The 25326-nt window shown below is 40.0% G+C and overlaps 1 protein-coding gene across 2 annotated transcripts in view; it reads left to right on the forward strand.

Annotated features, from left to right (window-relative positions):
• The first annotated feature begins 444 nt into the window (after positions 1 to 444).
• PPP3R1 (protein phosphatase 3 regulatory subunit B, alpha) overlaps positions 445 to 25326 on the forward strand; it is a 42082-nt gene continuing 17200 nt past the window's right edge. The window contains exons 1-2 of one of the 2 annotated variants that reach the window (XM_027878406.1): positions 23003 to 23096; positions 23198 to 23222. Coding sequence is in view for 1 of the 2 variants with exons in the window: in XM_027878404.1 (XP_027734205.1) it covers positions 704 to 706 (3 nt within the window). In the remaining variant the exon portion in view is untranslated. Of the gene's footprint in view, positions 707 to 23002; positions 23097 to 23197; positions 23223 to 25326 lie in introns of those variants that run through there. The other variant, XM_027878404.1, reaches the window with a different exon arrangement.

The raw sequence follows: 25326 nt of genomic DNA on the forward strand, positions 1-25326 counted from the left end.
GAGAGGCCAGAGAGATTAGAGGCCATCAGAAATTCGGATTAGACAGATTCAGGTAACATATTAGAAAACAACTTTTCAGCGTGCGGGGTGGCCAGATATTGGAACAGGTTGCCCCATGGAGGCGGTGGGGTCAGCATCCCTGAGGAGTGTTTTTAGGGACATGTGGATCTGGCGCTCGGTGATGCGGTTCAGGGGTCGAGTGATTTAGGGACTACAGTGATTTAGGGGTTACAGCAGCGGTGCCGGGCTCACGGTTGGACTCGACGACCTTAGAGGTCTCCTCCAACACCGACGATTCCGCAACTCCCCCCGAGACACCGCCATTTTGCACTCCCCGCTCCCCCCCTTCCCCTCGCGTGACGTCACGGCCCCGGCCCGGCCCCCCGGCGCGGCGGAGTGCCCGGATGTGGGAGGCCCCGCCCCCGCCGCCCCGCGCCAGCGCCTCTCGCGCCCCCTCCCTCTCTCCCTCCCTCCTTCCCTCCCTCCCTCCGTCCCTCCCTCGCTCGCTCCGTGCGCGGGTCAGCGGAGCCTCTGCCGCAGTGCCGGGATTTGGGACCGGGAGAGCGGGGCCGCCAGCGGGATCGGGGGAGCGGGGCCGGAGAGCGGCAACGGCGGCGGCGACGCCGGACGACGCACACACAGCGAGGGCCGGGGCTCGGCGGATTCATCAGCGGGGGAAGACGCCTGACGCCCACCCGCCGCCATGGTGAGGGACCCTCCTCTCGCTTCCCCCCTCCCTCCCTCCTTCCTTCCCTCCCTCCTTCGTTCTCTCGCTCTTCCCACCTCCCCCGCTCCCGCCCCGCCGGAATATTCCAGACCGGGCCGGGCGGGCCCCCCACCCCCGCGGCCCCGGCGCTGCCCTGCCCCTGACCCGGCTCCTCCCGCCCCCGGGCCGGCCACGTCCTCCTCGCCGGGCTCCCCCTCCCTCCCTCCCTCCCTCTCTCACGGCGCTCCCCGGGGGCGGGCGCGGCCCCCGCTTCCCCCCCGCCGCCCACGGAGCCCCGCAGCCTTGCCCGCCTCCTCCCTCCGCCGCCCCAGCAGCGCCGGGGCTCGGCCCTTCCCTTCCCTTCCCCGGCACCCCGGGGGCTTCGCGTCGTCTCCCCCAACTCCGGCGTGGGGGGGGGGGGGGGGGCTGCACCTCGTCTGCTCTCCAGATGCACCGGGAGCTGTTTGGAAAACGAAACCCCGGTGCCGTGCGGGGGTTGTTTGGCAGCTCCGCGGGGTTCTCGCCCCCCCCGCCCCCGGTGCAGCAGCAGCAGCGCTGTGCTGTCGGTGTGCGGGGCCCGCAGAGCGGTGAATGCACGTAGCCCACGGGCTGGGTGATGTGCTCTCTAATGGGGATGGCGCTGGGAGCTGGCGCCTCCGAATAGGATTGTTTGAGGGGGAAGGTGCGCGGTGTGTCCAGATGCGGGTGTTGGACAGTCGCTCTGGTTTTTTTGTTTCGATCGTGACGGTTTAAAATTTCCCTTTTTACTGCCGTAAAATTTAACCCGGAGATACAGTATGGAGTCCTGTAGTATTTTACGGCGACACTAGGGGTTGTCTCCTGCTTTTCGCCGCTGCCAAGAAATCAACGCCTTTTTTTTTTTTTTTTTTTTTTTTTAATAAACATTTGTTTTAACCTAAATTATCCGGTGCCCCTGGCTGCAGGAAGACCCTGGCAATAATTTTGTTTTACAGCTGGAGAAATGCAAGTGGTTTAAATTTTTTTGTTCTTAACCCTTTCACAGCAAGGACAGCTGTTAAATCACATTTCACATTAGACTTCACAGGGTCTGGGGGTCAAAAATGTTTTTAAACGGGGCATTGCAGTCTTTCCTTTAAAAATTAAAGTTGTGGAAGAAACATGCTCAGGCTGGGTTTTTTTGTGTACACTTTAATATTTCTTAGATGTACATTCAGAGAAATATTTTGAAATGTGTAAAGGTTTGATTTCAGTTGGGAGTGCATTAAGACCATGAGGAAAAAAAGGCTCGTGTTTTAAGAATGAGGTATTAATGAAGTTGAGACCTAGGAAAAAAAAAAGTTATTATAATTTAGGCCATGGTTGCAATACTGCTAATTACTGTGAGCATATAGATCATCATGTACAGTGATCATCTCCCACAGAACAGTTGTGCTCATCCTGCCAGTAGTTGGGACTTGTGTGAAAATTTTATTCCCAAAGACTTGCCTGATGAGAGAGAAGGAAAATAATATCTAACCATGATACCTGTATGTGTGTTAATGACTTCTAATGAACTTTTAGGTATGATTACCTTTGATTAGTTTTTCCCTCCATCCTGTCATCTTTTGGTGGTATAATCATGTTGGTTATTACTTTGTTACACTTCATGAACAGTATTTGTGTATGATCTTATGCAATGTGGAAATGCAGATACTGTGGAAAAAAAAGGTATACTGGGTATTATCTCTACCAGTAAAGGTGCTTGTTTTCTCACAGAAGCATAACAACACTGGGAGATTTTCCCTGTTGTTGTATCACGACACTGGTTCTGGTAACAGGTGATCTTAGGTGCCTTGTGGTCAGAAAACTGACTAAACATTTCAGCAAAGACACCCCCAGCTTTTCATTTCAGTTGCCATTCTTTTTATTGTCATTACTCAGTGGATGTTTTCACTGAAAGAGTTCAGTTTTAATGAAGAAGTACATCTTGCTTAAACTTTTATGTTATTAAAACAGAGCAATTTGTTTTTCACAGCTTGGAGCAACATTTCTTCTGTGCTCTTACAGGACTAGAGATGTGACAGTTATGGTGAAGAAAGAGGTGAATGTATTGTGTTCATAGTAGGTGGCTTAAGATAAAAACATCTAGTGAGTCAAAGAATGTAGTTCTGGATGCTTTGGTATAGCCACTTCTAAAATAATCTGTCAGAGCATACGATGATGAGTCCATTACATAATGCCAGAAGTAATGTTGATAAGCTATTTTTGTCAGAGTTGACTTAGCAAGTTTTTCCTATGAGTAGTGTTTTCTAGGAAAAGGTAAACAGCCCAGACAAAAGGTATTAAGCAGTCTTAGTTTTGGATAGATAAACTGTGTTTTCTTGGGATGATCTGTGTTCTGGTTCATATTCATCTCTTTAACTTTGTAGTTGTAGTACGAAGTTGTTGTAGAAGCCACAGAATTCTACAGGAATCACCAAAAACATATTACACGATGCACCCATCTTAGCTACACTATTCCATTGTTTTGACTCATTTCACTTTAGCAGTAGTGCCTCTGGTGAATTTTCTCCAGCCAGAACTGGTCTAACGCTGTTCCTAAATTACTAGAGTCAAGAACCACCAAATGAGTTTTTTTGCAGTAAAACAAAACAAAAAAAAAGAACCTTGGAAGACCATCTTGAATAATTGTTTGCTATTTAGCAGGGAGGTTATTAAGTACTTTGATTCTTAACTGAACAAAAAACTGCTTATTCCATTACCAAATCATAATTTCACTGCTATCATGACAAATATCTGGATAGTCAGTTCAGTTTTGTAACAGCTGGCAGGAACTGAGAGGCACTCACAGGGTCTGTCTTCCAGCCCACTGAGGGGCTTCTGCCACAGCTGGAATAAGTGGTCTAGGGTTCAAACTGTGAAGTTCACGTGCAAGTGTGAAGTATTTGGCAGGCTTATTTAAGCCAGGTAATTTAATGGAAGGTTTTACTTTGGAAATGATTCTCAGAGGCCGATTTGAACATGCAAGTTTCCTTAACTCTGTGATCTAAAAAGGAAGATAGAGCCTGTTGATCCAGAAGGAGAGAGACTTTTTAAAAGTAATTGTATTTTTATCACCGTTTCCGTGGTAGAAGTCGAATTCTGTTTCTATATGGTTAAAGTGTTGAACAATAGAGAGAAATAAAAATTGAGTAGCTGAAGGGAGAATGGTTTGTGGTGGGCATACCTCAGAAACTTCAGTGTATTCATCATCTAATGAATGCATCTGGCTTAGCAATGAAAGGGAAACTTTAAGGGAGTGAGATTAATAACATCTAAATTGTGGGTTTTATTCATATCTTAAAGGAGATGGGACTGCCTCCTGTCAATCAGCACCAGAAAAGGTGGATTCAGTAATTCTGGTACTTGTGAGGAAGCAAGATGAGGCAGAAATGTGCATTTTGGTGCCAAACCATTTCTTGGTCTGCTTCTGCCTCCTCACAGAATGGGTCAAGTTGGAAGGGACCACAGTGGGTCATCTGGTCCAACTTCCCTACTCCAACAGGGTCATCCAGATGGTTCTGGAGTATCTTCAGTGAGGGAGACTCCACACCCTCTCTGGGCAGTCTGTTCCAGTGCTCACTCAACCTCACAGGAAGGGAGTTCTTCCTCATGTTCAGGTGGAACTTCCTGTGCATCAGTTTCTGCCCGTTGCCTCCTGTCCCATTGCTTGGCACCACTGAGCAGAGCCTGGACCATCTTCTGAAACCCTCTCTTTAGATAATGATACACATTAGTGAGGTCTCTTCTCGAGGCTGAACAGGCCCAGTTTCCTCAGCCTTTCCTCACAAGAGAGGCGCTCCAGTCCCTTAATTATCTTTGTAGCCCCTACTGGACCCGCTCCAGCCCTGTGTCTTTTTTTCCTGAGGAAGTGTCATTTCCATCTTTCGTGTCAGAAAGACCTACAAGAAGTTGAATCCAGCAGGGAAGACCTTGCAGCTTTCCTGTAGCTGGGTGTTGAATTGGTGCTCACCTGGCAGTGTTACAGAAGGAATAGCTTTTTTTTTTTTTTAATTGTAGGTGTGCTTAAAAGTGTTCTCCTACTATAATTCATAAATTACAGTTGCGTAAGTTTTTTTCAACGTTGCTTTGATTTCCCTTATAGTTAAAAGAATTATTTTGCTTTCCTTCCCCTTTTTTGCTGTCTGTGTTTAGCTGTGTTTCACTAAAAGAAATTGTACCCTCTCCTAAAACATTTTAAGTCTGAATGGTAGTTGAACATGAAATTTTTATGACTTTGGTTTAATTACGTGAAATGGTGACCAAAAATTATATTCATAGAAAAATATTTTTTTTTCTGATTTGAGCTAATATATAACTCTTGAAAGCAATTTACTCTTAATTTCCTTGCCTCTTCTCTTCCCTCCCAAGCCTGTTCTCCCTGCTCCGTGGAATACCATTTGTGAACTTGTAGATTGGGAGAAAAAATACACTGTGCTGTTCTTTGTTCGCTGGCAGCCGGTTCATTTAGTGACACATTTCCCAAATTTCTGTCCTTCTCCTCTTCTGGGCTATATATTTTTCTGTTTTCCCGAGCTTGTTTATTTCTTTGTGTTTCCTACAGAAGGACCACGGGGGCAAAGGGAGCTGGCTGTTCCCATGCTTCCTACATGCTATTTCTTTGCCAGAATCAGCAGAAACAGGGAAGGTGCTGCTGTGTGATGTCCTTGTCACGATCAAACTCCTCTGCTTCTGGAGGAGCAAGCGCTGTGAGGATGGGGGAGTAAAGACTGAAGTGATGGGGAAGGAATGATGAAAGGCATGGATCCACATCAAAAGAGGAGTGAAAAGTGCTTGCGCTTAAAGGTCATGCAGTTGGAACCTCTGAGTAAGATACCATTAGAAAATAGGCATCTTATTTGACTTGCAGGCCAATGGTAATTAAAATGTTAGAAAGTTGGAACTCCTGGAAACAGTAAGAATTTTATTGGCTGACTTGATTGTGTAAATTACTTAAACATGTTCTTTTTTTTTCCCAAAGAAAGAACACATCTTCCTGTGCTCTTCTGAGCTGGTAAATACTGTCCCTGTTCTGCAAGTGAAAAAGGGTTGAGGTCGTGGCAGGGTAATAACTTATCCAAGGTCCCTTCTATTGTTTAGAAGCTAACCTTAGGATGTGATACTGGAAGTGGATAGTGTGTTTGCAGCTCTGAGAAGAAAGATGTCTAAATCAAATTAACTGCTACAAATTTTGAGGTCTTGAGACTGATGACTTGGTAAAATGCAAGCATTAGAAAAGGTGCTGTGTGTTGTCCATTGGGCTTGGGACATGAGATGGTGAGCAGCGATTAAAAGCTTGGTCACACACTACCTTCTTCCAGCATCTTTGTAACACTGTGTTTGCAACTTGGAGCGACTTCCTTTAGAGATTAGACCTGGAAATGGGCCTTTAATGCCCCACAAAAGCTACTCTGTTTCTTCGATGTCAGTGGCCTAAAGTAATCTTGACACCAGCAGTGTCAGAAAGATCGGCTGCAGAGATTGCCTTAATGTGCTGACTGAAGTGGGAAAGACTTGGACATGCACCAACGTCTTTTAATCTGGAAGAGATAAATCTTTCCGTGTACCAGTTCAAGTATTCTGGGGAAACACAGGACTACAAGCAATATATTCTGCTTGATGTACGATGTAGCTACATTATTTTGGTCACTGTGTGAAATATTGTATTTCCTTAGTAATACTGAGGTTGCTTTAACCAGGATTAAGATTAAACTATGGCTTGTCTTCCTATTCAGGTCTGTTCTATAATTTGAATGGCAAAAGTCTGTGGAGAGTTATTGTTTTTTTGTTTGTTTGTTTGTTTTAAGTTTCAGGTGTGTCTAAGAATAAACCCCACGTCCTTCAAGTGAAGTGATTTTTGGAGTGTCCGTTCTTTTTAATCTTAACATTTCATGTAGCTTGGAAGTTTGGGTTTGGTAGCTATACTTTATTAGGCTTTTTCCACTAACAGAAGGACCATGTTGTATATATTGCTGATGGATTGTAGCTACTACAGCCACAGGCAGTTGGGGTTGTTGATGGTGCAAAAACATGCTGGAGACTATATCTGACTCTCTTGTAACTTGACAGCCACTTGGCCCTGCTATTGATACTCCCTTCCACAATAAAGGAAGAATCCCTCAGGATATAAATAATCCTTAACTGCGTTAAAGAAGTCTAGGAAACCCTTTAACTGCCTTGGATTAAAGGACAACATTTCTCCTCAACTGCCAATAAAAATCTTGGCTTCGGAGCTTTAAACAGGTTGTGCCAGTAGGTGAATATTTGCAAAGTCTGTGTTGGTGAGCGTTTTTAAGCAAACTTAAGGCAAAGAACAGGAACTCCCCCAGTAAACTGATACTGTGCTTATTCAGCCAGCTTGAAGTCCACAACACTTTATAACATTGTCTAAGTTAAGTAAAGTAGGAATTAAAAAAAAAAAAAAAAAGTGGTAAGGTATCTATTAATGAAATTCTGTCTGAATTTGGGAGGGTCAGGAGAGGAAGGAATGGGATAGCAGATAGGAAGCCCAGAAATGAAAGCCAGGGTTAATATGTTTGTGGGAAGACACTGAGCTACTGGAAAAATAGATCTGGCTGTGATTCTCACAAGAATATAATCCTTGGATCATTTTTAAATGCTGTGGAACTTTTTCTTCCTCCGATATATTTGTGACAAATATGGAAGTTTTTTACCCTTTATTTTCAGCATCTAGAAACCACAGGACTATTTTTGTACCTCTGCTCTGTCACCCTGTGAGTAGCCCTCTGTGTACGTTTTCAGGTGGTTGTTTTTTTTTGTAATGGGTGGTAAAAGACAAAAAAACCTCTGTTTCACTGCTGGCTGTGTAGGTTCTAAATAGCATCGCTGAAGTTGAAAGAAGTCACTTGAATTCTCTCTGGTCAATGATCCTATGACTTGCAGAGAGGACTTTAAAAGGAGTTGTTTTCAGGTTTGTGTGTTGTTTTTCTTTTTTTTTTTTTTTTAAATGAACTCCATGGATATGATTTCAGCCCTCGACTTGTGAAGGAGAACTCATGTACTCTGCAGGCACGATGACTGAACAGCTTTTTGGTGCTGTGTGTGTACGATGTTCCCTTGGGGAGGTTTAATTTAGTATTGAGCCACTGCTAACAGGCTTAGCACCTTGGTATCTGAGCAGTCATGGGTTAGTTTTGTTGGTAATGCTGAAGTGTCACTTCACAGATTTTTTTAGATTAAAGATTTATTGAATGTGGATCTGCTAACAAGTCTAGGGAAAAAACCCCTGATAAATAGAAGAACTTCTGCTATATTAATAAATAGACTTTATTTTTATATTTGGCTTAAGTTGGCTATATTGCTACTCTAATCACTGTTCTTCACAGGAGTATTGAGTGGAATATCAATTCCCTACTTATTCTTGAACTTGTTCAGTGATTCTTATAAAAATGGTGTTAGTTTTCCTGAAACACTTTATTCAAAACACTGTTCATTTTAGTAATAAGATGAAAGCATTTGCATCAAGTACCACTGGTGGTGTTTTGTGGTTGGTTTTTTTTTTTGGTTTTTTTTTTTTTTTTTTTTTTTTTTTTTTTTTTTTTTTTTTTTTTTTTTTTTTTTTTTTTTTTTTTTTTTTTTTTTTTTTTTTTTTTTTTTTTTTTTTTTTTTTTTTTTTTTTTTTTTTTTTTTTTTTTTTTTTTTTTTTTTTTTTTTTTTTTTTTTTTTTTATTTCAGGCACTGCATTGAAAAGTCAGATTAATAATACATGTAATTTGTAAAATATGAAGGGTTAGTAAGTTTGACTCCTGTGTAGTCTTGGATATTAGAGTGCACCTCTAGTGTTGGTGCAACTGAGTTTGCCAAAAGTCAGTTCTGAAAGATCCTCTTTCGAGAGGCCTTGAAAAAAATGGAACGGTGAGTTAGAAGGTGGCAAAATGCCCCTTCATGGTGAGAAAACGAAGAGTCACATGAGTAAAAGGGACTAAAATTGAGAGGAAAGAGAAGATGATGATTTAGGATTTAGGCATTGCATGATGTGGTAATACTTCAGTGCTCTGTAGCAGGGGGCACAGCATCTAAGGATTCTACAAAAATTGGTTTGAGGGAGAGGGTGTGCATGGGGGTTTAGCAGAGGTTTTACCTTGGCTTCTCTCAAAGAGGTGTTGCTCAGCTGCTGTGCAGTGTGTGTGAAGTCCCTCCACGTTACCCAGCGTTTCCCAAAGAGCTGTTAAAACCCTTGTTTTGAAATTAGGAGTGTTCTTTGGTTTGCAGTTCGTATTACTGTTGCACAAATGGGTGCATGTTTATTATCTGCTGCCTTTCAGGTTTGCTAACAGTAAATTTTGGAAAGTATGGCATGTGAAGAGACGAGATGAGGAGTAGCAGGAAGAAAAGTTGGGTCACTCTTTGGGGGGTGGATGCACTTACTTGTACCGTGCCTTGGACTGGAGTCTTGATTGTGAGCAACTGGGAATTATTACTGGAAGCCACTGGTGCTCTGCAGGGGTGCATCTGCTTGACTTATTTTGAGACCTGTAGACCCTATAAATAGGAGTCATTTTTCTAATGCTGCATTGTGTGTACTTTTATGCTTGCTTTTATGTACCTTTATGACTTTAAAAAATTTACAGCTCTTCAGGAACAGCTGTTTCTGGTTGTATTGCCAGTTACAGCAATTAATGAGCTTTGACTTCTGTCAGGATGAAGGGATTTTTTCTTTAGCAAGTGCTATGAACCTTTTACTTACAGATGTTAGCGGCATTTTGGTAATGAGATTTTAGATAATTCTTCAAACGTTTGACATGATTGTTTATAAACTACTGAAACTGGGTTGGAATTCTAATTAAATCTTTTGAGTACCCTTTTATTAGCTTGTAACAAAGTGACATATGTCTCTATTTGATACTCAATATTTACATTCCTGTATATAAATAAAAGAAACAAGTCAGTTCCTGCCCTGAAGGACTTTACCTAAAATATTCTATCTTTTAAATAGCATTTGAATGTTACTTCATATAACTAACTCCTGAATGGACATCACCTCAGCAGTATGATAAGTGTCCATGACATAGGTCATATAAAGAAAACTGTTTTGCGATTTTGGAACACTCCACAGTAGTGAAAACCTTAATTGAAAGCATTGTGGTATTTTTTATGTTCTCCTATATTTCATTTTGCTTTCCTTTCACTGGGAAGTCTGTGATAATTAGAAGACGTTGGAAATTTGCAATGCATCTTTTTTCAGAAAACCAATTGCTAATTTTTCTGATGTTCTAGAGTGTGGGCAATTAAGTGTTCACTTAGAATGGAAGCTGGTAATGCCCAGTAGACCTGTTTTAATGTTGTGTAAAATTCTTAATATTTTAATTACAGTGGTTTTGATCCCTCTGTATTGGATCAGAGTTTTGGTAGGGCCTGTTTTCAAACCATATGACTCATCTTTTTTCTTTTCTGAATTGTTAATGAGTCTTTGAATGGCATAAACTAAACCAGAGCTTGTTAAAATGTCTCAGTTTAATAGCTGGCACCATTAAGTTCTGATTAAGTTATTTTCATTTCGTAAAAAAATAAACAAAAAAAGAAAACTAATATTAATATTAACTATGGTTAAGAATACCAGAATACAAATAATCTCTATTTTTTGAATTCAGTATCTGTGCAGCAATTCCCCTTCAGTACAGTCTGCTTCTTCTTTTGACTTGCACATCTTTCCCAGTTCTGCATCTTTGCCTTCTTGATTGTTTTCTGTTCTTATCAGTTTGTGAAATCAAGTCCCATTTTTGAGCTGTCTTTTCTGTTTCGAGGTAATGTGTCATTTTCACAATTCTTCACGATGTTCTTCAGCCTCTTTTGTGATGGTTCTTGAATGACACTTTGCCTACTTTGTAATCTTTTTTTACTGTAACTGTTTCCCCTTTCTCCCTTCTCTTTCTGCAGGCTTAGAACACTCACCTCCTTTCAAACTCAGATTTTGCATTTTCACACTAAGTGATGCTGAACTCTTTTATAAGTTTCTTGCATGGGAAGAAGGGGTGGTGAGAGCAGCCTGTTTGTGCAGTGCTGTGTGCTGGCCTGTGTGACTTTCCTGACTCTTTTAAGCCCTTGTGGTAGAGCCTGTGTGAACTGCTGGTACTTTCGGAATTGGCACTTTAACTTCCCTGCTCAAGGGTGTTTTAATAAAACTGTTAGTAAACTGTTGTGTGCAGCAGAGCTGCACTTTTTCTTTTTCCTCCAGGCCTTCTCAAATTCATTTAAAATACATCTGGAACTGTTTCCAAAGCCTTACTGTTTACACTTAATTCATTACTGAATACACTGGTAAAACCTAAAAACTTAGAATATATCAGTTGGTAGAGAAAGATGTACAGGTCATATTGTTCTTGACTGTTTCCAACCTGCTTCTGTGAACAGGAAATTACATTCCACTGCAGTGTAGTCTTTTACATTAAGTAGCATAGTAGTGTTACATGTTGCAGCATAATCTGTTAATGTATCTTTGCTGTTTTCTTTCCCCCCCTACAGATACCATTTACAGTGAATCTGCTGTGTCTAAACCCCCTAAAAAAATGAAGCCCTCTAAACTCACTTTCTGACTGATAGCGATCTTTGCTTGCTCAGCTTGGTTAACAGTTTGTGGCAAGGGACCTTTATGAGTTACATGAGGAGCAAATATATTAATTAATATTTGTTGGCTGCTGTTGGAGGATAACATGGTCCATTTAATTTCCATGTATGTTCTCATCTTTCATGTTTGTCTCAGCCTGATACAGATGTGAGATAGACCTGATGAGGCACAAGGATCTGTGGCCATTTCTTGCAGAAATTAGGGAGGGGATTTGTTTTCTTCACTTGGGGTTCCGTGACTGCTATAGCTCCTCTTCTGCATTTTGGAAAACCCTCTGCAAAGAGGAGTACTCTTACCCCTTTCCAATGCTCACAGCATTGCAGAAGTGTAGTAGGAGGAAACTGATATAATGATGGTTGGTTTTCTTTCCTGCCTGTGGAGTTCAGGCTTTTAGTATTACATGTGATCTTCTTGGTACAAGCAAATTCAGGAAGTTCAGAAACCTTAGAAGACTGGGCTGTCCTAAGCTTTCCTCATTCCTTGTGTTGGGAATGTCACAAACCGTATTTTAAAGAGTTAGTTTTTGATTCTACAGATGTTGATAGCACTTGTTCTTAGCTCTTTGAAGACTATACAAAAAATAAGTTTAAGTTTTCAAGAACGGTATGAAGTACTACACCTTTAGGTGACTGTAATTTCCACAAATGACTAAAGAGAGAAAAGAAAGTCTATGTTTCATATTCCTCATCGATCCAGCAGCAAGAGTGTTTGACTGGAAGTATTACAGAGAGTGTAATTCTTTAACTATTTCTGTTAATTTTGGAGGGATGTTGAATACCAGTTAACCTGTCAGAGTTTTTGTTGAGATTGTTATAGAGAGCTGTTTGCTAAAGCTCCTGAGTTCTTTTTGGTTTTATAGTACCTTTAAGTGCTGAGAACTAAATTGACCTAATTGAAGGCAGCCTCCTGAGAGTGTATCTATAGATAGCAAATTATGTTTCAATATAGCTTTAGGTCATTTAATGACTTCTTGTGAAGTAGCTGTTCTGTTCCTACTTATATGTAGGTCAACCAGTGATTAGTTCATTTTTGTTGGATGGACCACTCTTCTGTTGCTTTGGGTTGGAGTGGAAGTTTGGAGCATTGTCTGTTTTCTGGGAAAAATCTGTTTTATTTCCAAATTTTTACAGAGAAAAGGAGAAACTGAAAGAGCTTTAATTGCCTACTAAATATTTTGCTTGCAAAATGAATGTTTTGAGTCATTTGGGTAGTTTTATCTTTCTTCATTTGACAGAGTATGAGATGCTAAATAGTAGTTTGAGTATAATCAGTTTTAATTCCTGATGAAAACGGTGAGACTTTGTAGTCCCTCCAGGTTCTCAGTGATGCTTGCATACTTTGCCTTAATGTTTGGAGTGAAGTTTTCTTTTTTTGTTCTGTGTGTTACTTTACTTTCCCAAACCTGGAACTGTTATTCTTTCACAATTTACTGTTTGCAGTTGTTTGGATTTTCTATGTTCACACATTCACCAATAAAGGGAAAAAAATTCCTTCTTATTAATGAAGTGATTAAATTGGAGAAGATCACAAGTGTCTGATATCCAGTTTATATCCACCAGTGTCCCAAAGAACAAGATCAGTGCATATACTTTGTTTTTTATTTCTCTTTATTATCCCGTTAACTGTAAGTTGATGTAATTTCTTTGTTATTAAGGTGTTGACCCTTAGGTGTGATAATCCCATTACACCTTAGTTACTTGTTACAAACTTCAGTCACTTTTTATGCTTTCTCCTGTACTCTTTAGATAAGCTTTTGCACTATATACTTACCAAGTTGCCTTCTTTGAAATGCTCTCTAAAACTCTTCAATGCTACTTTTGTTATGCATAGAAGTTTATAGCTGTGTTTTGTTTGTTTCAGGTTTGTGGGGTATTTTTTTGTAATTTCACTGATATGTCTATTCCCTTGCAGTCTTTTGTATTTTCTGCCTTGTTTTGTTCTTGGATTACAAATTATTTGGACATCCTGGTCCTGGTTTCGTTTTCACTAGCATGAGGTTGGTCCATGTTACAGCACAGTCATGGGGTGGATTGATTTAGAAACTTCATTGCAGTTATGTTTAAAATTGAGAAGGAAGCTTCTGTTGCCTCCTCCTTAGCTCAGGGAATTGAATAAACTCCAGTGAAGAGGCTTGTGCAATGTGTTAACATAAGTGGAACAGATAAATTAAGACCTTGTAAATATTTTGTGACTCCTCCAGAGGCAATGGAGGAGCAACCTGTCTTACCCCAAAGACTTCCCAGTGTGAACTCTTGATTGCATCAGAATTTACTTTGATTTAGTGGTGGCAGAACTTTATTGTTCCCCTGCTAGATGCTGAGTTACTTCAGAATCTTCCTGGGAAACTCCTTTCCTTGGCTTTTGGAGAGTTCATTATTCATTTAGACACTTAAAATTACAGGGTTCTGAGAATTTTTGAGAGTGATGCAAGCTTTAGAAATGCAGCTCTGAAGTGATTGCATAAGCAGGCTGGGTTGTTGCCTCTTAAGAGTAGCAGCTGTGAACTGCCAAAAGCAAAATTGTGAATTGTACCTTAGCTGAATAAGTTAACACTTTTGCTTCTGTCACTGCTTTTCTCTCAAGTTTTATTTACAGTTTGCTGTGTTTATGCAAATTTTTGCAGTGAGAGCTCTTACTGTTTTGCACGAGAGCTTATAGTTTCTCATATGCATGAGGTTTTGCTTTTCTCCTTCAAATAAGACTAATTTGTTAGTTTTCTATATGTGGCACAATCGATTCTCTGCCTCACCTTGTTATAAAAACTCACTGTGTTTGTCTCTAGCACTGTTTATTTTCCTGTCTCCCTGACATACTGGAAGCTCCATTAGGGAGGTCATAAAATAGAACAGAAAGTGTGAATAGTCACACATGTTACAGATGTAACTATTAACTTTGAAGTAATTTAATTATTTAGGCTTTTATTATGGCTTCATCAAGCTTGTATGAGGTGGTTTGTGTGGATAGATACATACCTATGAATGGTATTATCAGTGTATGCTTTGACTTGGCTTCTTTTGTCCTCCCAAGTTAGGAAAAGGACTTTGCAGTAAAACTGTTTTTGTCTTTGATCATACATTCTTCTAAAGCAGCTTGGCAAACTGCTTTCTGTGGTGTTTTTACTGGGTCTGTATGTCTCGTTCTGTCTTGGGTGACAATTTTTTTTTGTCTGGGAGACAACTTTTGTTTATCTGCTGATGAGTAAATAGTGTTGTGTACCTATATATCAAACCAAATAGTTTATCATACCTTCAAGCATTTATGTATATGAATATAAACTATACAATTCCTGCTTTAACTGGACAAACTATGGATTGCTTTTCAGTCCTGAACACTTGAAATTCAAAAAATGAAAAAATTAAATGAGCAGGGCTACTCTATTTGAATAAAATATTATATTTGAAATTGGTTTTATGTCTGTGTTTCCTTTAATATTAATAATAATATTAATTGAAGATAAAGGCTGAATCCTCTATAATTACAGCCTTGATTCCTTTAGTTTTCCTGTCTGATAGAGGCTTTGGCATGAGTACCCTTCTCTAGTTTCAGATTTGCTTCTTGCTTCGTTGGTTCAGGGCTTCCCTGTGATATCCTAGAATAGTTACTTGTCTGTGATGGCCTTAAGCCATTAATATCTCACATTGGAGGAGCCCTGTGGACAGTGAAGGATTTAAATAAAGCATAGCAGAAGTGACTGGCCAACTGCCAGCCAAGGGACAAGTGGTTTCCCTTAAAATGACTGACAGAGCTTGAGCAGAGGCATGACTGGATTAGATGGTGACTAAGGAGTAAACTGCAGGCTTTTCCTAAGGCTTGTGCAGTCTTCCTTGCCTCCTGAGGGTGGATGTGGTAGAACCTGACGTACATGTGAGAGGGTAGAATATTCTGAAGAATCATCACTTGTTTTCTTATGAGCGAATGAAATAAGTGTATCCAAAATAAAGATTTTTTAAATTTTTTTTCTTTTTTTGATAATAAGACTTTCTGTTTTAAATGTGGCAAAGTGAATTTTGACACCTGCTCTGCGTACTTGCAATGGAACAACAATGTCAGAGTGCTGTAACAGCTTTAACCCGACCTGATCTCTACTGTAATCCCAAATCCGGCAATCCCCTTTGCCTTGGTTCATTATCTCTGATGTCTGCAATTTAAATGCCATGTTGAAGAATTAGGTATTAATCTTTTTTTGAGTTCCATCAGTACTGAAGGTCAGAGTGTTTTCTTTAGAGGCAGGATTAACAAGTTTAGGTTGCTTTGGGGGTAACACATTTAGAACCTGAAATCCTCTCCTTTTAAAGGTAAGTTAAAGGAAGCTGTGTTTAATTTGGGTTGTTGTTTTTTTTTTTTTTCCCAGCAGTGCCCTTTTTTGACTGCAAAATGCTTGTAGCCTTCCTTGATGTTTGCTGTTGATTAGCATTCAGGTGAGGTATTGAGTTAGAATATTAACAGCAGCTGTAAGACCTTTTGTACCGTGATAGTTTTCAATTTGATTTAAGTTCATACATAAAAACTGAGCATAGACACAAGTTCAGTGGTTTTTCAGAATTCTAGTAAACTTTACAAGAAATGTAATGGAAAGTGTTGGGCAAAAACTTACCATAGGGGTAAAGTTTCAAGGGATGATGATCACACTCATCTGCAGGTACAGGGGAGAACACAGTTTACCCTGTAGTCTCCAAAATGGAGATTGTATCCAAACACGAATGTGGAATGGAAGAGAGGATTGACAGTCTTATGTCACTGGTATTAAACAGCTAAGTGGAAGTGTAACAGAGATGCTGAGGAGTTATGGATGTACCATGCTAGAAAGTTGTATCCACTTGAAAACTGTGCCTGCCAGAAAATGGAAAATTCCTCTACCTCTTTGAAGGAAACCTTGATTGGACAACAATGGGTTAACTAAATACAGTGTTTATTTTGAATCCCAAATGAAACATGTATGTTTTTTTCAGCTCTTTTAGATAATTTTTTTGTTCAAAGAGAAAAGATTATTAGACTTCTAAAGCATTCAACACTTCAGCTATTACATTTTCTGGGCCATTAAAAACATGATTCTTGGTTTCTCAGCTCCTGTGGGATCAACATTTGGATAATTGTGTATGTGAAGAAAAAGCAGAGGAGAGCAGATTAGCAATCCCTTGGCAAATTAAGACTTGAAAAATTACGTTTTTGCATTAAGGTGCAGGAATTAGGTGATGGCAGTTTTCAGTTTCTCTCTATTTGAAACTCTTGGTTTAGAGTCTTCAACATAGGAATCTCAGAGGATGGGACTACAGCTGAATCAGAGAAGTTAAATCATTACTGAAATTTCTAAATGAAACAAAATAGCCTTCCTGCAACCTTTTTTCCCCATGCCTTACCTTTTTTTTCCAGTGACCAGTCATAGTTGATACATAACAGCCAATATGTCCTAAAATCACTTGGAATAACTTAAAAGCAAGGATAAGGGTTTTTTTTTGTTGGTTGGTTTTTTTGTTGGGGGGGGGGATATTTTTGGGGGGCAGGGGCTTGTTTTTTTTATTTAGGGTGCATCCTAAAGCTTGGTGGCTGTTAACTCAGTTCTTTATTTCTGTATAGCCAGGCAACTCTCAAGGCAGCTCAAAGGAAAGTACAAAATAATCATTGAAACATTAAGGTTTGCAAAGATGTCCAAAATCATCAAGTCCAGCCTTTGAGTGAGTGAATAACACCATGCCCACTAATGCATATTGCAAGATATCACAAAATGCCACATCCACTCACTTTTTTGAACACTTTCCAGGACAGTGACTCCACCACATCCCTGGGGCACCTGTTCCAATGTTTAACCACTCTTTCAGTGAAGAAATTGTTCCTGTTACCTGACTTGGACCTCCCCTGTGCAATTTGAGGCTGTGCCCCCGTATTGCTGGTTGCCTGGGAGTAAAGACTGACCCCCACCTGGCTGTACCCTCCTTTCTGGGGGTTGAAAAGAGTGATAAGGTCATCCCTGAGCCTCCTTTTCTCTGGGCTAAGCAACCCCAAGTCTCTCAGGTGCTTCTCATAGGATTTGTGCTCCAGACCTTCACCAGCTTTGTCGCCCTCCTCTAAACTCACTCCAGCGTCTCAATGCCCTTCTTGACATGAGGGGCCCAAAACAGAGCACAGGATTGCGTAGTGCAGCCTCACCAGTGCCGAGTACAGATGACAATCACTGCCCTAGGCCTGCTGGCCACATTATTTTTGATACAGGCCAGGATGCCATTGGCCTTTTTGACTTCCTGGGCACATGCTGGCTCATGTTCAACCACTGTTGACCAGCACGTCCAGGTCCTTTTCCTCTGGGCTGCGTTCCAGGCACTCTGCCCCCAGCCTGGAGCACTGTGTGGAGTTATGACCCAAGTGCAGGACCCACCTGGCACTTTGCCTTGTTAACCTCACGCTATTGGCCTCGGCCTGTTGCTCCAGCCTGTCCAGATGCCTCTGCAGAAGCTTCCTACCTTCCCGCAGATTGACAGTCCCACCCAATGTAGTGTAGTCTGCAAACTAAGGGTGCACTCAATCTTTTCATGCAGATCATTGACAAAGATATTAAATAGGACCTGCCCCAAAACTGATCCCCAGGGAACACCACAAGTGACCAGCCTTCAGTAGGATTTAACTCCATTCCTCACCACTCTCTGGGCTCGGCCTTCCAGACAGTTTTTCACCCAGTGAGCAGTGCACCCGTGAGCAGGCAGTTCTTCCAAGAGAACTGAGGAAACAGTGTCAAAGGCTTTGACTGAAGTCCAGGTAAACAACATCCACAGCCTTTTCCTCATCTACCAGGTGAGTCAGCCTGTCATAGGAAGAGGTGAGGCCGGACAAGCAGGACCTGCCTCATGAACCCCCTGCTGACTGGGCCTGATTCCCTTGGTTGTCCTGCGTGCACTGTGTCATTGCACCCAAGATAATCTAAATACCAAGATTTAAAAAAGGTCAACATATAAATTATAGTTTGCTCTCGTTGCTATATCTTGTCTTCAGTGGTTCAGGAGAAAATAACTATAATCCACTGCTGCAGTGTACACCTTTTTGCTGGTTGATTAAAGAAACAAATGGTGGATAGTCTTCTGTAAAAATGCTGTTCATTCCTCTGTAAATGGATCATGTTCTGTATATCTTTCATGACCCATGCCATTCTGTGAATTCAATATATGATAGAAGTTCTAGCTTTTGGAGTGGTGTTAATAATAAAAATCTGTGATTTTAATGGTAGTTTTTACTCAAAGAAGTGCGGAGGAGCACAACTCTTTAGTAAAGAAATGCCCGAGTCCTTTACTGTCACACTTGTAGTCTGTGCTACTTACCTGGTACCATTACTGCTGCCTCTCTGTTTTTCTTCCTTTTCTTTTCCTCTTTATTTACTTTTCTGGATAACCTATAACAACCAGAATTCCTTGCTTGTTTTTATCCTGTTTAATTCGGTCTGTTTCATATGTCTGCAACTGAATGTTCACACCAAAGGGTAACAAGATGCTCAGATTTGACAGTCCAGTGCCAGAAACTATATTGCACTTTTGGACAGTCAAGGTAGTTGTGGAGGCTCAGTAAATTGTCGCCTGTGTTGGATTCAGCTTGTAAGCCTGGCCTCTTAACTGCTATCATGCTATCCCTGCTTCAAGATGAATGGATTTGTTGGTGACCTGGAAATATAATGTAAGACTGGCAAGTGTAGTACAGCATACTGCTGGGAGATATTTAATTTTGGAACTTACTGAATGTGAGGTGGGTGTCAGGCATTTTTATCTCTTTCTTTAATTCCTTTTTTAGGTCATGGTCTTAGAAACTAGGCTGAGAATTTGGGGTCAACAGTGAAACTGTTGCTGCTCTAAAGTTGCTTGGAACTCCCATGGGTCTTCTAATGTAATGCCCTCTAATTTCTTGGCTTCACTTAATTCTTTTGCATCACAATATCTTAGCATTAGTATGATCATAAGAAACTCAGAGGTGGATTTATTTTCTTTGTATTTGATTTGAAGTCTTGTGCTGGAGAGCTGCTAATGCCAAGGAGGAAGTGTTTGGGAGAGTTGCTCTCTCTGTGCCTGAATACCTCTATGCAAAGTGAGCACCTAGTAGTTGCTTTGCATAAAACAATACAGAAGTCACCAAGTTGTTTTAATGGTACTTTCTAAATTTTGGGAGTTAGTCTCCACTATTACCAGCTCTTATATTAAGTCCAGTCTTGTTTTCAGGTAACTGTTGGAATATCCCAGTTCTAAGCAGATTTCTGTAGTGTCTGCAATAAAAAGCCTAAAAGGTGACTTAATTACTCCAAGTCAGACACAAATGCCAAGTTCCCTAGCGATCTTATCAATGACATCTCCTTTACAAGTTTCCTTTTGTAATGTATAGATTGGATATTTCTGTTAAATACCCTGGAAGATAATCAGTGACATGTTTCTCTTGATTCAGAGACTCCTCTTGGGCTGACACAACTTCTCTGTATTGGGTAGTTTGTTTGAGTGTGAATTTTTTTTCTTCTAATTAGATTTAACAAAAAGGCCAAGTATAAGTATATTAATACTGTTTCTGAACAGGGTAAATAAGTGTTTTTCTTGCTGTTTTTTTTCCACTCAAATCTTACTCTTGCTTTTCCTGTTTTAAACTGTATTTCTTCTGGTGTTTACAGAAACTTTAGGTATGTCTTTCATCTGTGCTTTAGTAAACTCCTTTTAGGCTTTAATTGCTCTGGTAAGTCACATATGAAATGTATAAATTACAGTAGAAGAGATCTTGCGTATTTTTGTGACCAACATTAATTCAGAAATTCTTTTATTAAAGTGGCTTAAAGCCTCCTGGGCTTTGTGTGAAATTAATTTTAAACCACTGTGGATGCGTCTCTGGATGTGTCTGTGGCATGTTCTATTCATGCAAAAGTGTTGTTGGGCTTGTTAACATATACCATCCTTTCTAGTTTGCCAACTTACCTGCTATTTGTTGATGAAGAATACAGGGCCGACCTCTGACAGCCAAAGCTCAAGTACTTTTTTTTAAAAAAAACCCAAATCAAACCAAACTCTTCACCAAGCTGGCAGTTCCTCATTGTTAAAGTTTTGTGAAAATGGCAGTACATGGAGAATGAGCTCGAAGGAGGACGAGGAGGAGGAAGAATTCTCTGCAACAGGTAATTTTCATCAGTCATTAATTTTGGTGGTATAGAGAAGAATGAGAAAAGATGGAGAAGCATTTTGTGTGCTTGTGGGGTAGGGAGAAGGGTCTTCTGTGTAGGCTCTTCTTAAATATTGACTGCCAGCTTCTTCCATCTCTTCTTAACACTTCCATTCTTGTCTAGTTGTAGAAGTGGATGATGGAAGCCAGCTTTTTGCGTAACTTGAGAGCTGAGTTGATTATCTTGATAATGCCCCCAGCTGACGCAGCTTGGTTAACTGCTTTACTTGCCCACTGTAGTTTCTTTCTTGTGATAACAAAGATAATTAGTAAGGTAGAAGGTGTAGGAGCATATGCACAAAGCACAACATACAGGAGTGATGCCAACAGCCCCTGAGGTGCCCCTGCATCAAATACACAACTACAGAAACATCTGGTGCAGAGGTGTGACAAGGCAGTGTGTGTGTTTAGGGCCATTTACAAGGATGAGGTTTGTTTGTCACTGCAGGAAGGAGTAAATCTTGGACGGCGACTCCTGTACATGTGCTAAACAGATTAGAGACCACTCTTGCCCCTCTTTGGATTAATTTATTGTCTGGTTGTGGATACAAATCAGAATCTTTGAAACATTATAACTTTTTAAGCTGTCCAGGAGTTAATTTTCATTTGTAGTCACTCATACACCCTCGTTGGAGAACTAAATATGAGATTAGTCCTAAGGTGATATTGGGGCTTGCTGGCATTCAAACATGATTTCTGCTTGTATAAAAGCAGAAAACTAATTGAAGGCTGACACTGTAATTTAAGTTTCTGAACTACTGACAAAAAGATATTGCATCATGCAGAAAAGTAACATACAATCAAACAGACCTAGAAACAGGGTTCTGCTAATGTATGCTGAGGAACTGCTTTGCAATGGCATGTCTTACTGTGTACAAGCTGTTCTGTATAAGCAGCTTCAGCTAAGAATTGCGATTCTGTTGCTAATTTTACTAATTGCTAATTTCCTTTTTTATTTTCTATCCACAGATCACATCTTTCACTAAGAGGAAACTTGTCAAGATAATTGCCCTTAACTATCGTACCTTGGAGGAGCGCGTACAAAACTGATCTTAAGAAGAGAGAGTGATTCGTATTTGAAATAACTGCCAGAGAAGGAAAAATCAAGGAACACATTTTTGAGGATAAACTACAAAAGAAAGACTTAAATCTGTTAAGAGGCTATCTTTAATCAGTAAAAATGCACAACTGGTGGAAGGAAAAAAGAGTACTTGGTAGAGAAGAAAACTGCAAAGAACACTTTTGTCCTTAAAGGAGCACATTACATGTCATGTAGACTTCTGAACTACTTCAGTGATGTGTTCTGACTTCTCTCCAGGAAACAGGTGTTTCTGCAGTATTCAGAATTGGGTCAGCCTTCTGTTAGTAAGTTCTGGCCTGTTCCTTGCTCTGTGTTTATTTCTATCTACAAGTCGCGATTTTGCGGCTGTTTAAGCAGGAACAACTCATAGGGCTCTGACAGCATGCAAGAAAATTGCAAGACTATTCTAAAAGGACAAGGCTATTCAAAGGATCTTTAATATTCCAGCCCCTTGTTCTAATGGGGCAGGTGGAGGGAAGAGCAGCAGTCTGGTGGTGATGCCCAGATGCAGCTGAGGAAGGCGTGTTTTACACTAGGCGTAGGTGCCAAGTAAATCTGTTGTGGACTGTTGACTCTGTAAAAGCTGCATTTCTTCAACAAACTGTGTGTCATTTGTTTCTAAATGTGCTGATAGGGTGTATATGAGAGGATAATCTCACTCTGTGTGAGGTATACTAAATATATCTGGTAGGAAACACTAATATTATTATGAGGTTTTAGAATTGACAGTCTTATGAGTTGTATCAGAACCTTGTTACTCTTGTATAAATCAACTGCTTTATCAGAGATGAAATGACATCTTCCTGGATTTTACAGTGGCTTTTGTCTTTATAAATGAGTATCATTATCTTAAAACTATAAAATAAAGTTTCAGTGCAGTGTTATTTTACTGAATAAGGTGTATAATTGTGGTTATGCTTTGCAGTAACTGTCAAGTTTTGTTAGCGCGTCTAATCACAAGGAATATTTTTCAGCATTCTTTAGAATGCTACCTAATCCTAGTGTTAAACTTGGGTATTTTTTTTTATTAAAACCAGATGAAAATATGTCCCTGGTTTCTTTCCCTTTTCTTAAGGGGCTCTTTAGGTACCTGATGAAGTCTCGCAGCTGTGTTTCCCTCCCTGCTTTTTTCATAACATGCTAATGTGGTTATAGCTCTAACCTTCCATTTTACTTACTGCCTACTACTCTTCAAACAATTCTTTTTTCTTAAGCAACACTCAGCCTACTTAGTGCTTGTGTTTCAGGGCTTATCTTCTGTCTCATGTGTACACAGACTGATTGTATTTGGGAACAAGTGACTTTCTTGTACTGCTGCTCAGAATGTGATGAAAAATTCCTGCCCCCAAGACTAAATAATTCATCTTCATCTCTGAAGATCAAGGCTTTGGTATAGAGCAACACCTTTGTGTTTGTGCAGGTCACAGCTGTGCAAACAGGAACCTTGGCATGAATAGCTCAAATATTTGCACCAAAAAACCCTTCAACCAGCAGCATTTAAGTTTTAGTAGACTTTTGGATCCTCCTGTCAAGATGAAAATTCAGCACATCAGTGCCAGGTAACTACTAAATAAAATACTTTATTTTATTACTATATGGCAAATATGGAATTACATGTAATTTTTACATTGTCCCTTACTAGATTTTTCTGCTTTTTTAGGTATCCAAGATCCAGCCCTGGATAGGTAAGTATTCTTAACCTATCTTTTTTATCAGTAACTTATTTCACAGAAAAGCTAAGCTGAAGTTTATTTCACTGTTTTCTGTGCTCTCCAAATATTTTTTTAGGCTATTCCATTTAGATAACTTGATTATGGCTTAGCATGTGCAGCTAGATGCATAGTAAGGCTCCTTATAAACATTACACTCAGTTCATGAGCTGAAAATTATTTCCCTTTTTTCATTTTTTCCTGCTCAGTTTCCAAAAGCATTTTATGTTTCTTTAGGCAGATTGATTGATTACTAGAAATTAACTTTTCCCAACACCTGAACAAGGATGTAAATGCCCAGAGCAGTCTTCTAATGTAATTATGATTGTTTATTTGTGTGTGTGTGCATAAATGCACTGGTTTTAATTCAACTTTCTCCTTTAATTTGCAGCCTTCCAGTCTGGTGTTTTTCTTGCCTCTTCATGACCTCGTGTCTTGAGCAGCCTAGCTGGATCCCCTGGTTCCTGTTTCTTCTTGTTTCAAAATTCTCCTTTTCCCCCATTTTAAATCCCCTACCCTTTCATATTCACGTACAGACACTCGCCTTTTGCTGCCTGTTTTGGTCTTTGCTGTTTTTTCCTAAGACTTTGGTTGGGTTCCATCCAAGATTTTCCATGTGGCACTGTTCTGCTGGATTCCCTGCAGAATACCTCAGTCACGCTTCTGAATTTTTAGGGACCTGAGGGTCCTTGTCTCCATTTCTTGTTCTGCTACTTTGTCTTGCTCTGAGTAGGCATTGGGGAAGAAGTTAAGGCTGTATCTTCTGCTGCTTTACTTAAAAAGCAACTGCATGAACTTCTTTAAAGAAGCTACAGAGCTTGTGGATTGTGGGGGATAAGCAAAGTGAAAGTGTACTGGAGGTAAAAAAAAAAAAATGAAAACACCACCCCCCCACCAGCAACATATCTCCTCTTAGACATGTTTAGATTCACGAGATGTTTGTTCTGCCCCTTTCTGTCCTAATTAGGAAATGCAGCCTCATGCTTCCAGGCTGAATGTAGTTCTTCCTTTTTTTTTTTTTTCCCCCTTTCTTCTGTCAAGTTATCTCTATATTTCTGTTCAATTTTATATTATTTTGATGAGCAAGTGCTCAGCTGTGGAATCCTTGTGCTCTACACTGGGAGAGAATCACTGCTGAATAGAACGCGTCTTACACTCACCTGAAACATGTTTTATTTTCTTGTGTAAAACACTCCCTTAAAAACATTTTTTTTTTTTTTTTGGAAATGGTTATGGATCTCTTCAGTTATCTGGTCACTCCTTTGCTAATGGTTTCAAACAAGTCATTAAATGTGTGTGTATTGTGATCTTCTCTGGCTCAAAGTGAGGCATTTGGGGGAAAATACCAACTTCTAGTGTCTTTTGGCGTTCATGTGTCAGCAGTTCATGTTGATTTCAGTGTGTGCAAATTGAAAGTGTTGATACCCTCAAAGTTTTAATTTTTTGTGCTATTGCTGTGTTGTAGTTTAGCAAGGACTAAAAATAGTAGTTTGACTTTCCATTCAGATACAAACCAGGAACATATTATCATAAAACATTACAAAAATTATTAAATGTAAAGCTGTTATGTCTGAATTTCTGGTCGTGTAAAACACTTCTTTTGTATCATTCTTCCTGTGTGAATCCTTTTTGGGGGGAATGGGCATGTGGGAAAAAATACACTATACTTTTCTTGTGGTAATTGAGTAAGATTTGTCATCAGAATTCATAAGGATGTGTCTGTTTCTGTGTATGAAATAAAATAGTAAAGCAGGCTTTGTGAAGTTTTGAAATTGAATATTTTTAACTTCAAACGTAGCGTTTGCTGAGTGTATAAGTAGTGTGTTTGCTTTTTTGAGTTTAGAATGTGGGATTGAAGTTCTTACCGTAGTTGTGTGAACTGACATTTTCATGGGAATTCTCATCTGGGAGATCTCTCAATGGTTTCATGTTTCTTTGTATGTTTTGGTAACATAGATCTATCCAAATAAAACACTTCCCATTGTTGGTGAGTCTAAAAGATATATTTTTAAAAACAATGTAACTTTATTGCCTGAGACTTTTACAGTGCTGAAACTTTAAACAGTTCCTTAAAGCTAAT

The sequence above is a fragment of the Empidonax traillii genome, unplaced genomic scaffold (genome assembly GCF_003031625.1).
Source record: "Empidonax traillii isolate 1590-97213 ecotype Southwest subspecies unplaced genomic scaffold, ASM303162v1 scaffold41:size1892772, whole genome shotgun sequence".
NCBI lineage: Eukaryota > Metazoa > Chordata > Aves > Passeriformes > Tyrannidae > Empidonax > Empidonax traillii.